Here is a 12,363-nt window from a genome sequence, read left to right as displayed (position 1 = left end):
TGTCGAACACATCCGGACTTGCCATGTGCGAGCATGATCTGCACATGCCCAGTAGGTGCTAAAGGGGGAAAAAAGCCTTGCTCAAGCAACTTCATTGTACTGTCATGCGCAGGCATTACTCCTGAATATCTAGTCTGGATGCGCCTTGCCCACAGCTGGGAGCATGGCCAGAATACAAGAGGGACCCTGCTCTGGATTGGTGGGTTAGCGAGGATCTGAGAAGCATCTGGACCATCCAGAGGCTTCTAACTACTGAGTTAAGGGCGGTCATACACTGGCAGACTTTCTCCTGACATTGATCAGAGAGCAATCTATCGTGGCCATAGAAATAGATTTTCAGCTTGAAATCTAGACCACTCCAGCAAAAAAGTAAGCAGTTAACTTCTGACAACCGTCAGGTTTTGGACTAGTCCGTCTCTTCATGGGGGATTCTCAGTTAAAAATCAATTGCCGCCACTTCCCCAGGTTCTCTCTCTGCTAATGCTCTTCTCTCCAGGGCCCTATGCAGAGTATTAGTGGAGCGCAACGCTCAGACACTTCCCTCTCCAGGCGTGCCCCTCCCTCTCTGCTGCCATCATCTCCTGGTGCCCATAGTGAACCTGCACTCGTGTACACCGCACGGAGGAAGGAGCGTGCCAACTGGAGAGGGGTGTGTCTGAGTGCTTCGCTGCGCAAATACTCTGCATAGGGCCTTGGGGAGAGCTGCTTTAGGGGGGGGGGGGGGGCGTCATCGGCTCTAGGCCACTCCTATATAGATACTGCCTCATCCCCAATCAACCAGCAAAGACACATCCAATCTGATCGGTAATTTATGCTTCAATTTTCAGCAGATTACACAGTGATCGAATCTGCTGCAGAATGTCTCATAGTGTATGGGCACCTTAAGAGGTGGCGCAGGGGGTTCGGAAGATGGGACACATAGACATGTTCCCTGCTCCATGCTACGCCTCTGTGCTCCCTATGCGCCCCTCTCATGCTGAAATTGATCCGGAATCAGGCTTGGGCACCGCAGCTGCAGCCCTGTCGCTGTCCCCTGATGTAAAATCTCTAACCCTCCCCCCCCCCCCCCCCCCCGTCCCCCGGTGCCCTGTGTAAAGTATACATCACCTGTCTGCGGCCTACACTTGTCTTTCTTTGGCTTCTGGGATTCCTCCATTCTGCATACACGCACACCCCACGTGGTTTCCTAGTAAGGGTGCGTGTGTGACGGCAGACGTGTGCCCTTACTAGGTAACCACATGGGGCATGTATGGAGACGGAAATGCGCCCGGAGCAGCGGAGGAACAAGCACAGGCCGCAGACGGGTATCTATATTTCATGGGGCACCGGGGGGGAGGAAACAGTTACATAGTGGGGCACAACTTCGGGGGTTTCGTGGATCGTCGGAGCTGTCGGCCCAACAGCATGCGCGATCGAGAATGCAATCAATTTTCGTCCCGAAATTGGTCGCATTGTCGGTCAGGCATGCACTTGGCGGCACTGATTTTCATCCAATTCGATAATGATAATCAAATCGGAATGGTCGATCTGATGTATGGTCACCTTAAGGGCCTGTTTCCACTTGTGCGGTGCAAATTCATTGCAGAAAACGCAAAAACAAATTCGCATGCGGATGCAAATTCGTATGTTTGGATGCGAATTCACGTACGTTTTCGTGTATTTTTGTAAGTATGCGAATTTAACAATGTCAGTGCCTGTGTACTTTTACATTGATTTTAGGCGAAAAACGTATGCAAATTCGCATGGAAAATGCGCATAGTGAAAACAAATGCTAATTTCCTATTAATTACATTGCATCTGATGGCTCTGCTGTGCAGATTTTTACTACACAGCAAACCGCCCAGATTTCCTGACAAGTGGAAACAGGCCCATTTACTATCATTGGCTATGCGAATCTGCATGCAGAAAACGCAGCAGACCCACCAACTCTGCTGTATGTATTTTCCTTATAATCTTCATTGTTTGCTCTCTGTGAGATGTACTGCTGTAAATGTTGATGACCTCAATAAAACGTTTCTTGTTGAACAAAAAAAAAGAAAATGCAATAGTGGAAACGGGCATTAGTCCTGTGTTTAACTGTTTGAATGCTGTTCTGCAAAAAAAAAAAAAAGGGTAGTAAATTACTGTATATGTTGTAAATAATCTTTTAGAGCATAGAAGAAATTTTAGGTTTCATACCGCTTTAAGCATTTTGTGTGGTGCAATGGGATGGGGGCGGGGCATTGCACTGCAAACACACTGGCCAGCAGAGCCGGGACAAGGTCCTCCAGCACCCAAGGCTGAGACACCAAAGTGCCCCCCCATTCATCACAAACTGATTACTATTAGAGTAAGAGGCGTCCCAGGGCCCCCAACACCCTAATTTCTAGTTATCTGGCTTGCAGTCACTGCCATGTATCCCCTTTTCTTATTTCTCTCTGCTACAAACACAATAGGGGAATGATAGCTGAGTGAGTTGTGCGCCCCCTCCTACACAGCGCCCTGAGGCTGGAGCCTCTCCTGCCTCTGCCTCGGCCCGGCCCTGCTGGCCAGGTGTAAAACTTGAATTGCATGATTGTAGCACTTCTAGTTTATGAGGTTTACGTACTAGAGGAATTGCTTCTCCTTTTTCCCTGTTTGGCTTGTAAGTGTGACAAAAGAGGAAGCTAGTCAGCAGTCTGTGTGTTTGCTGACTGTTCTGTCTCCTAGCTAAATTTCCACTCACCTCTTGAACAGTCCTAACGTGAATGTGTCATGAGAATCATGGAGGCTGCCAGTTCTGAGTCCCTTCTGAAAATGCAACTTGAATTACCGTAATGCCAATATTTTTAGCTGTAATACATAATGCTGGGAATACACCATACACTTTTGTGTTAGATAGATGATTCAATATGTAATTTCCAACATGTCCGATCTTATTTTCGATCGTTTTTCTGACCGATTTCTCATACAAGTGAATGGAAATAGGCGAGGGAATCGAGCGGGAAATCAACCGAAAAATCGATCGGATGGAAATTCGACCGAAAAAATGCATCGTGTATTCCCAGCATAAAGCAACTTATCTGATAGAGCATGATCAAACCTGACTTAAGCCATTCAGTTTCATTGTGTCTGTGTGGGTTTCCTTCGGGCACTCTGGTTTCCTTCCACCTCCCAAAACATGCAGATAAGTCCATCATAGTCTAGGGCCAATTAACTTATGACTATGGTAGGGATTAGCTTGTTAGCCCCTATTAGGGACAGTTAGTGACAAGAGTATGGGCTCTATTCACTAAGCATTACTGCATTCGGTAATGCAGAATACCGAAGAGAACAGCTGATTTTAACAAATGTGTATTCACTAAGGCTGTTACCACATGGCAAGTCTAAATTACCGACCAGGGAAGTAAATTACTGACTTGTTCAGAAAATACCTTAAGAAAGTTTCACGTGTAAAGAGATGAAAGGCCACTGTGTGTGTTTGTGTGTGCCTTATCAGAGTTAACGCGCCTTATCAGAGTAGCATAGCGAGCACTACGAACTTATGCCTGTTAATTGACAATGGCTAGAGCTCCACTCGTCCTGCCCTGAGCCCCTGCGGGTCCAATCACTTTAAAGGACATGATCCCCGTACTTTGATTGGCCCAATAGGCTGCCTGTCACTTGACAGGCAGCCTATTGGGCCAGTCAAAGTGCAGGGATCATGTCCTTTAAAGGGATTGGACCCGCAGGTGCTCAGGGCAGGACGAGTGAAGCTCTCGTAGTGCTCGCTATGCTACTCTGATAAGGCACGTTAACTCTGATAAGGCACGCCAAGCGTGCAGTAAGGGGAGCTGTAGTAAATCAACCCCTACGTGCGGTGGGTGGGGGGATAAAGAGATGACTGCAGAATGCATGATTATTGCATACTTGTCCACATATGGCTGCTTGCCTTCTATGACATGTCCTCATTGTTCTCTAGCATCCTGCTTTTATTAGTGGCACTCCTGGCAGCGTACTCCATCCACCTCCTGCTCCGCCTGTGCATCCAGACTGGTGAGTGGTTCTATTATTACATCATGAGATCAGATACTGCAGAAGTGATTGATAAAGACCCAGGTGTACTTCATAAAAATATCCCCCATCTTTCATCGCTTGCCTGTTACCTCCCAGAAGAACCTGTAAACCCAAAGCATTCTCGGCTACATTGCTAGGCGTGTAGACACTGCTGGCCTTTCCAGATTAGAAAACCCAGCATACTTTGCAAACTGTGTATCATAAATGATTCTTATATTGATTTGAAATTTACTTACATTTTTTTAAGTGTGCCTGAGACAAATAGATGCAAAACATTTATACTTACAGTGGGTTGCAAAAGTATTCGGCCCCCTTGAAGTTTTCCACATTTTGTCACATTACTGCCACAATCATGCATCAATTTTATTGGAATTCCACGTGAAAGACCAACACAAAGTGCTGTACATGTGAGAAGTGGATCGAAAATCATACATCATTCCAAACATTTTTTACTAATAAATAACTGCAAAGTGGGGTGTGCGTAATTATTCGGCCCCCTGAATCAATACTTTGTAGAACCACCTTTTGCTGCAATTACAGCTGCCAGTCTTTTAGGGTATGTCTCTACCAGCTTTGCACATCTAGAGACTGAAATCCTTGCCCATTCTTCTTTGCAAAACAGCTCCAGCTCAGTCAGATTAGATGGACAACATTTGTGAACAGCAGTTTTCAGATCTTGCCACAGATTCTCGATTGGATTTAGATCTGGACTTTGACTGGGCCATTCTAACACATAGATATGTTTTGTTTTAAACCATTCCATTGTTGCCCTGGCTTTGTTTAGGGTCGTTGTCCTGCTAGAAGGTGAACCTCCACCCCAGTCTCAAGTCTTTTACAGTCTCCAAGAGGTTTTCTTCCAAGTTTGCCCTGTATTTGGCTCCATCCATCTTCCCATCAACTCTGACCAGCTTCCCTGTCCCTGCTGAAGAGATGCACCCCCCGAGCATGATGCTGCCACCACCATATTTGACAGTGGGGATAGTGTGTTCAGAGTGATGTGCAGTGTTAGTTTTCCGCCACACATAGCATTTTGCATTATGGCCAAAAAGTTCAATTTTGGTCTTATCTGACCAGAGAACCTTCTTCCACATGGTTGCTGTGTCCCCCACATGGCTTGTGGCAAACTGCAAACGGGACTTCTTATGCTTTCTGTTAACAATGCCTTTCTTCTTGCCACTCTTCCATAAAGACCAACTTTGTGCAGTGCATGACTAATAGTTGTCCTATGGAAAGATTCCCCCACCTGAGCTGTAGATCTCTACAGCTCGTCCAGAGTCACCATGGGCCTCTTGACTGCATTTCTGATCAGCACTCTCCTTGTTCGGCCTGTGAGTTTAGGTGGATGGCCTTGTCTTGGTAGATTTACAGTTGTGCCATACTCCTTTCATTTCTTAATGATCGCTTGAACAGTGCTCCGTGGGATGTTCACGGCTTTGGAAATCTTTTTGTAGCCTAAGCCTGCTTTAAATTTCTCAATAACTTGATCCCTGACCTGTCTTGTGTGTTCTTTGGACTTCATGGTGTTGTTGCTCCCAATATTCTCTTAGACAACCTCCTGAGGTCGTCACAGAGCAGCTGTATTTGTACTGACATTAGATTACACGCAGGTGCACTCTATTTAGTCATTAGCACTCATCAGGCAATGTCTATGGGCAGCTGACTGCACTCAGATCAAAGGGGGCCGAATAATTATGCACACACCACTTTGCAGTTATTTATTTGTAAAAAATGTTTGGAATCATGTATGATTTTCGTTCCACTTCTCATGTGTGCACCACTTTGTGTTGGTCTTTCATGTGGAATTCCAATAAAATTGATTCATGTTTGTGGCAGTAATATGACAAAATGTGGAAAACTTCAAGGGGGCCGAATACTTTTGCAACCCACTGTATCTGGGGCTTTCTCCAGTCCCCTTCAGGCCGTGGGCTCTTTGGGCAGTTCTGGGGTAACCCTGACCAGAAGTACCGGTCAGAGTTACCCCAGAACTACCGGTCAGACATCCACGTTGTCTCAGGAAGGACTGTGTGTTGCGTTAAAATGCAGCCCAACTCTAAGGGCCTGAGCCCACTAACGCAGTTGAACGCAGTGGTGTCTGCTTTTCAGCATCTGTAACATTCATGTGTTTCTGAAAAGCGGATACAACTGCGCACAGCTGCGTTAGCAAAATCGGGCTGATTACTCTCCCCTGGGCCCATATGCAATTCTCTCTTTTTTTTTTTGTTTTCTCCTGAGTTTTCTTGGTGATATTTTCAGACCTTGTTAATAAAATGCCTTTTAAGCCACCAGCAGTCAAGAAAATACTTGGTAATGCGCTGCATACATTGGCTTCATTTCTGGTAGCTATGTGAGGTAAATATTTATTTGTCGGCAAGCTACCTCATGCAGTATTTCCCCCCCCCCCCCCCCTTTTTTTTTTTTTTTGTAATCCTGAAAGATTTTTCAGCATGTCTGAACATGCGGTAAATGCATAAAGTGAGGTATGTTAGCGGTAAGCATCCAGTAAATAAATAATAATAGTCTTTGTCTTCCATAAGTTAGGATAGTCTTTGGAAGATTTTCAATAAAGGGTTTTTTAAAGAGAATCTGTATTGTTAAAATAACACAAAAGTAAACATACCAGTGCGTTAGGGGACATCTCCTATTACCCTCTGTCACAATTTTGCCGCTCCCCGCCGCATTAAAAGTGGTTAAAAACTGTTTTAAAAAGTTTGTTTATAAACAAACAAAATGGCCACCAAAACAGGAAGTAGGTTGATGTACAGTATGTCCACACATAGAAAATACATCCATACACAATCAGGCTGTATACAGCCTTCCTTTTGAATCTCAAGAGATCATTTGTGTGTTTCTTTCCCCCTGCATCTCTCATGCACTGAGGGCTCGTTTCCACTATCGCGAATCTGCATGCGTCCAACGCATGCAGATCCGCACATGAAATACAAGTGGATGGGCCTGTTTCCACTGTAGCGTTTTTGAGGTGCGTTTTTTTCAGCGTGAAAAAAACGCACAAAAGAGCCAACGATTTCGCCTGCGTCGGGAATCCGTGCGAATCGCCGCTAATGTATTTAATAGTAAAACCGCATGCGTTTGTTACATGCGTTTTTACGTGCGATTTCGCACCTTTTTCAATTTTATTTAGCCCTGGCAGTGTCATGGTTAATTTCGCATGGCACCCTGCCATGCGAAATCGCAGGCGAAATCGCGGGTAAAAATGCATGTGGAAACGCATCCGCATGCGTTTTTACAAGCGTCGGAATGCGGCCGAAATCGCGTCGCAACAGTGGAAACAAGCCCTGAAGTTTCAGGTTGCTCTTTTCTTCCTGCAAACAGCTTTGCCCTTGTCTGTAATTCCTCACTATGTGAAAGCCCAGCCAGCTCAGAGGACAATTTATCCAGCTTGTAAAAGATAAGAGAGAAGAGAGAAGCTGCTCTAATCTAAATAACACACAGGCAGTGTGCATATAGGGGCCTGGAAGGGGGAGTTCATAGCAGAACCACAACACTGAAGAACTTGGCAGCCTTCCAGACACAGGCTGACAAGTCTGACAAGTGAGAGATAAGTTGATTTATTACAGAGACTGTGAAAGTACAAAGTGCTGCAGTAAGCCAGAACACATTAGAATAGCTTTTGGAACTTGTAGGATGATAAAAAACAGGATGCAATTTTTGTTACGGAGTCTCTTTAACCACTTGCCGACCGCCTACTTCATATTGGCGGCGGCAAAGTGGCAGCCCCAGGACCACGTAACGCAGATTGGCGTCAGGTCCTGGGGCACTCTCTGGCCGGGGATCGCGCGCTGGGATGCGCGCGCATCCACCGGCAATAGGCTCCGCCCACCCGCGACGTCAACCCGCCGGCCAATCGGAAGCGCCGGCGGGTTGTTAACCCCGCGATCGCCGCTACAAAGTGTATAATACACTTTGTAATGTATACAAAGTGTATTGTACAGGCTGCCTCCTGCCCTGGTGGTCCCAGTGTCCGAGGGACCACCAGGGCAGGCTGCAGCCACCCTAGTCTGCACCCAAACACACTGATCTGCCCCCCCCCCTGCCCCCTGATCGCCCACAGTACCCCTCAGACCCCCCCCTGCCCACCCCCCAGACCACCATTTGCACACAATCACCCCCCTAATCACCCATCAATCACTCCCTGTCACTATCTGTCAACGCTATTTTTTTTTTTAGTCCCTAAACTGCCCCCTGCTCCCTCCTGATCACCCCCCCACCCCTCAGATTCTCCCCAGACCCCCCCAGACCCTCCCCCCCCCCCCCTGCGTACTGTATGCATCTATCCCCCCTGATCACCTGTCAATCACCTGTCAATCACCCGTCAATCACCCCCTGTCACTGCCACCCATCAATCAGCCCCTAACCTGCCCCTTGCGGGCAATCTGATCACCCACCCACACCAATAGATCGCCCGCAGATCCGACATCAGATCACCTCCCAAATCCATCGTTTACATCTATTCTCTCCTCTAAACACCCACTAATTACCCATCAATCACCCCCTATCACCACCTGTCACTGTTACCCATCAGATTAGACCCTAATCTGCCCCTTGCGGGCACCCAATCACCCGCCCACACCTCAGAACGCCCTCAGACCCCAGCCCTGATCACCTCGCTAGTGCATTGCTTGCATCTATTTCCCCCCTCTAATCACACCTTGAGACACCCATAAATCACCCCCTAGCACACCTACCCATCAGATCAGGCCCTAATTTGCCCCGTGTGGGCTCCTGATCACTCGGCCAAACCCTCAGATCCCCCTCAGACCCCCTTCCGATCACCTCCCCAGTGCATTGATTGCATCTATTTTCCCCTCTAACCGCCCCCTGAGACACCCATCAATCACCTCCTGTCACCCCCCTAGCACTCCTATCCATCATATCAGGCCCAATACATCCTGTCATCTAAGAGGCCACCCTGCTTATGACCGTTTCCACAAAATTTGCCCTCTCATAGACCACCTGTCATCAAAATTTGCAGATGCTTATACCCCTGAACAGTAATTTTGAGAAATTTGGTTTCCAGACTACTCACAGTTTTGGGCCCGTAAAATGCCAGGGCAGTATAGGAACCCCACAAGTGACCCCATTTTAGAAAGAAGACACCCCAAGGTATTCTGTTAGGTGTATGATGAGTTCATAGAAGATTTTATTTTTTGTCACAAGTTAGCGGAAATTGGATTTTTATTGTTTTTTTTCACAAAGTGTCATTTTTCACTAACTTGTGACAAAAAATAAAATCTTCTATGAACTCACCATACCCCTAACGGAATACCTTGGGGTGTCGTCTTTCTAAAATGGGGTCACTTGTGGGGTTCCTATACTGCCCTGGCATTTTAGGGGCCCTAAACCGTGGGGAGTAGTCTAGAAAACAAATGCCTCAAAATGACCTGTGAATAGGACGTTGGGCCCCTTAGCGCACCTAGGCTACAAAAAAGTGTCACACATGTAGTATCGCCATACTCAGGAGAAGTAGTATAATGTGTTTTGTGGTGTATTTTTACACATACCCATGCTGGGTGGGAGAAATCTCTCTGTAAATGGACAATTGTGTGTAAAAAAAATCAAAAATGTGTCATTTACAGAGATATTTCTCCCACCCAGCATGGTTATATGTAAAAATACACCACAAAACACATTATACTACTTCTTCTGAGTACGGCGATACCACATGTGTGACACTTTTTTGCAGCCTAACTGTGCTAAGGGGCCCAAAGTCCAATGAGTACCTTTAGGATTTCACAGGTCATTTTGAGACATTTGGGTTCAAGACGACTACTCACGGTTTAGGGCCCCTAAAATGCCAGGGCAGTATTGGAACCCCACAAATGACCCCATTCTAGAAAGAAGACATCCCAAGGTATTCCGTTAGGAGTATGGTGAGTTCATAGAAGATTTTATTTTTTGTCACAAGTTAGCGGAAATTGATATGTATTGTTTTTTTTTTTCACAAAGTGTCATTTTCCGCTAACTTGTGACAAAAAAAAAATCTTCTATGAACTCACCATACCCCTAACGGAATACCTTGGGGTGTCTTCATTCTAAAATGGGGTCACTTGTGGGGTTCCTATACTGCCCTGGCATTTTAGGGGCCCTAAACCGTGAGGAGTAGTCTAGAATCCAAATGCCTCAAAATGACCTGTGAATAGGACGTTAGGCCCCTTAGCGCACCTAGGTTGCAAAAAAGTGTCACACATGTGGTATCGCCGTACTCAGAAGAAGTAGTATAATGTGTTTTGAGGTGTATTTTTATACATACCCATGCTGGGTGGGAGAAATCTCTCTGTAAATGGACAATTGTGTGTAAAAAAAAATCAAATAATTGTCATTTACAGAGATATTTCTCCCACCTAGCATCTGTATGTGTAAAAATACACCCCAAAACACATTATACTACTTCTCCTGAGTACGGCGGTACCACATGTGTGGCACTTTCTTGCACCCTAAGTGCGCTAAGGGGCCCAAAGTCCAATGAGTACCTTTAGGATTTCACAGGTCATTTTGCGACATTTGGTTTCAAGACTACTCCTCACGGTTTAGGGCCCCTAAAATGCCAGGGCAGTATAGGAACCCCACAAATGACCCCATTTTAGAAAGAAGACACCCCAAGGTATTCCGTTAGGAGTATGGTGAGTTCATAGAAGATTTTATTTTTGTCACAAGTTAGCAGAAAATGACACTTTGTGAAAAAAAACAATTAAAATCAATTTCCGCTAACTTGTGACAAAAAAAAAAAATCTTCTATGAACTCACCATCCTCCTAATGGAATACCTTGGGGTGTCTTCCTTCTAAAATGGGGTAATTTGTGGGATTCCTATACTGTACTGGCATTTTAGGGGCCCTAAACCGTGAGGAGCAGTCTTGAAACGAAATTTCTCAAAATGACCTGTGAAATCCTAAAGGTACTCATTGGACTTTGGGCCCCTTAGCGCAGTTAGGGTGCAAAAAAGTGCCACACATGTGGTATCGCCGTACTCAGGAGAAGTAGTATAATGTGTTTTGGGGTGTATTTTTCCACATACCCATGCTGAGTGGGAGAAATATCTCTATAAATTGACAATTGTGTGTTAAAAAAAAGAAAACAATTGTCATTTACGGAGATATTTCTCCCACCCAGCATGGGTATGTGTAAAAATACACCCCAAAACACATTATACTACTTCTCCTGAGTACGGCAATACCACATGTGTGGCACTTTTTTGCAGCCTAACTGCGCTAAGGGGCCCAAAGTCCAATGAGCATCTTTAGGCTTTACAGGGGTGCTTACAATTAGGCACCCCCCAAAATGCCAGGACAGTGAACACACCCCACAAATGACCCCATTTTGGAAAGTAGACACTTCAAGGTATTCAGAGAGGAGCATAGCGAGTCCGTGGCAGATTTCATTTTTTTTTTGTCGCAAGTTAGAAGAAATGGAAACTTTTTTTTTTTTTTTTTTTTTTGTTACAAAGTGTCATTTTCCGCTAACTTGTGACAAAAAATAAAATCTTCTATGAACTCACCATGCCTCTCACTGAATACTTTGGGATGTCTTCTTTCCAAAATGGGGTCATTTGGGGGGTATTTGTACTATCCTGGAATTTTAGCCCCTCATGAAACCTGACAGGTGCGCAGAAAAGTCAGAGATGCTTGAAAATGGGAAAATTCACTTTTTGCACCATAGTTTGTAAACGCTATAACTTTTACCCAATCCAATAAATATACACTGAATGGGGTTTTTTTTATCAAAGACATGTAGCAGAATAACTTTCGCGCTCAAATGTATAGGAAATTTTACTTTATTTGAAAACTGTCAGCACAGAAAGTTAAAAAAGTCATTTTTTTGACAAAATTCATGTCTTTTTTGATGAATATAATAAAAACTAAAACTCGCAGCAGCAATCAAATAGCACCGAAAGAAAGCTGTATTAGTGACAAGAAAAGGAGGTAGAATTCATTTAGGTGGTAGGTTGTATGACTGAGCAATAAACCGTGAAAGCTGCAGTGGTCCGAATGGAAAAAAAGGCTCTGGTCCTTAACCTCCTTGGCGGTATGAAAAATACCGCCAGGAGGGAGCGCAGCAGTTTTTTTTAAATTTTTTTTTTTTTTTTTTTATCATGTAGCGAGCCGAGGGCTCGCTACATGATAGCCGCTGCTGAGCGGCATCCCCCCGCCCGCTTCGATCGCCTTCGGCGATCTCCGATCAGGAAATCCCGTTCATAGAACGGGATTTCCTGGAGGGCTTCCCCCGTCGCCATGGCGACGGGGCGGGATGACGTCACCGACGTCACTGACGTCGGGACGTCATTGGGAGTCCCGGGCCACCCCTCGGCGCTGCCTGGCACTGATTGGCCAGGCAG

At 45.6% G+C, this 12,363-nt stretch overlaps 1 protein-coding gene across 1 annotated transcript in view; it reads left to right on the top strand.

Annotated features, from left to right (window-relative positions):
• The window catches only part of SLC38A6 (solute carrier family 38 member 6), a 110,557-nt gene that overhangs the window by 10,488 nt on the left and 87,706 nt on the right, over positions 1 to 12,363 (top strand). Inside the window, exon 3 of the mRNA XM_068254424.1 lies at positions 3,920 to 3,993. Within this exon, the coding sequence (XP_068110525.1) occupies positions 3,920 to 3,993 (74 nt within the window). The remainder of the gene's footprint in view (positions 1 to 3,919; positions 3,994 to 12,363) is intronic.

The sequence above is a fragment of the Hyperolius riggenbachi genome, chromosome 9, assembly GCF_040937935.1.
Source record: "Hyperolius riggenbachi isolate aHypRig1 chromosome 9, aHypRig1.pri, whole genome shotgun sequence".
In the NCBI taxonomy this organism is placed as follows: domain Eukaryota; kingdom Metazoa; phylum Chordata; class Amphibia; order Anura; family Hyperoliidae; genus Hyperolius; species Hyperolius riggenbachi.
The sequence above is the reverse complement of the archived record's forward strand: the minus strand, read 5'-3'. Positions and strand labels throughout refer to the sequence as shown.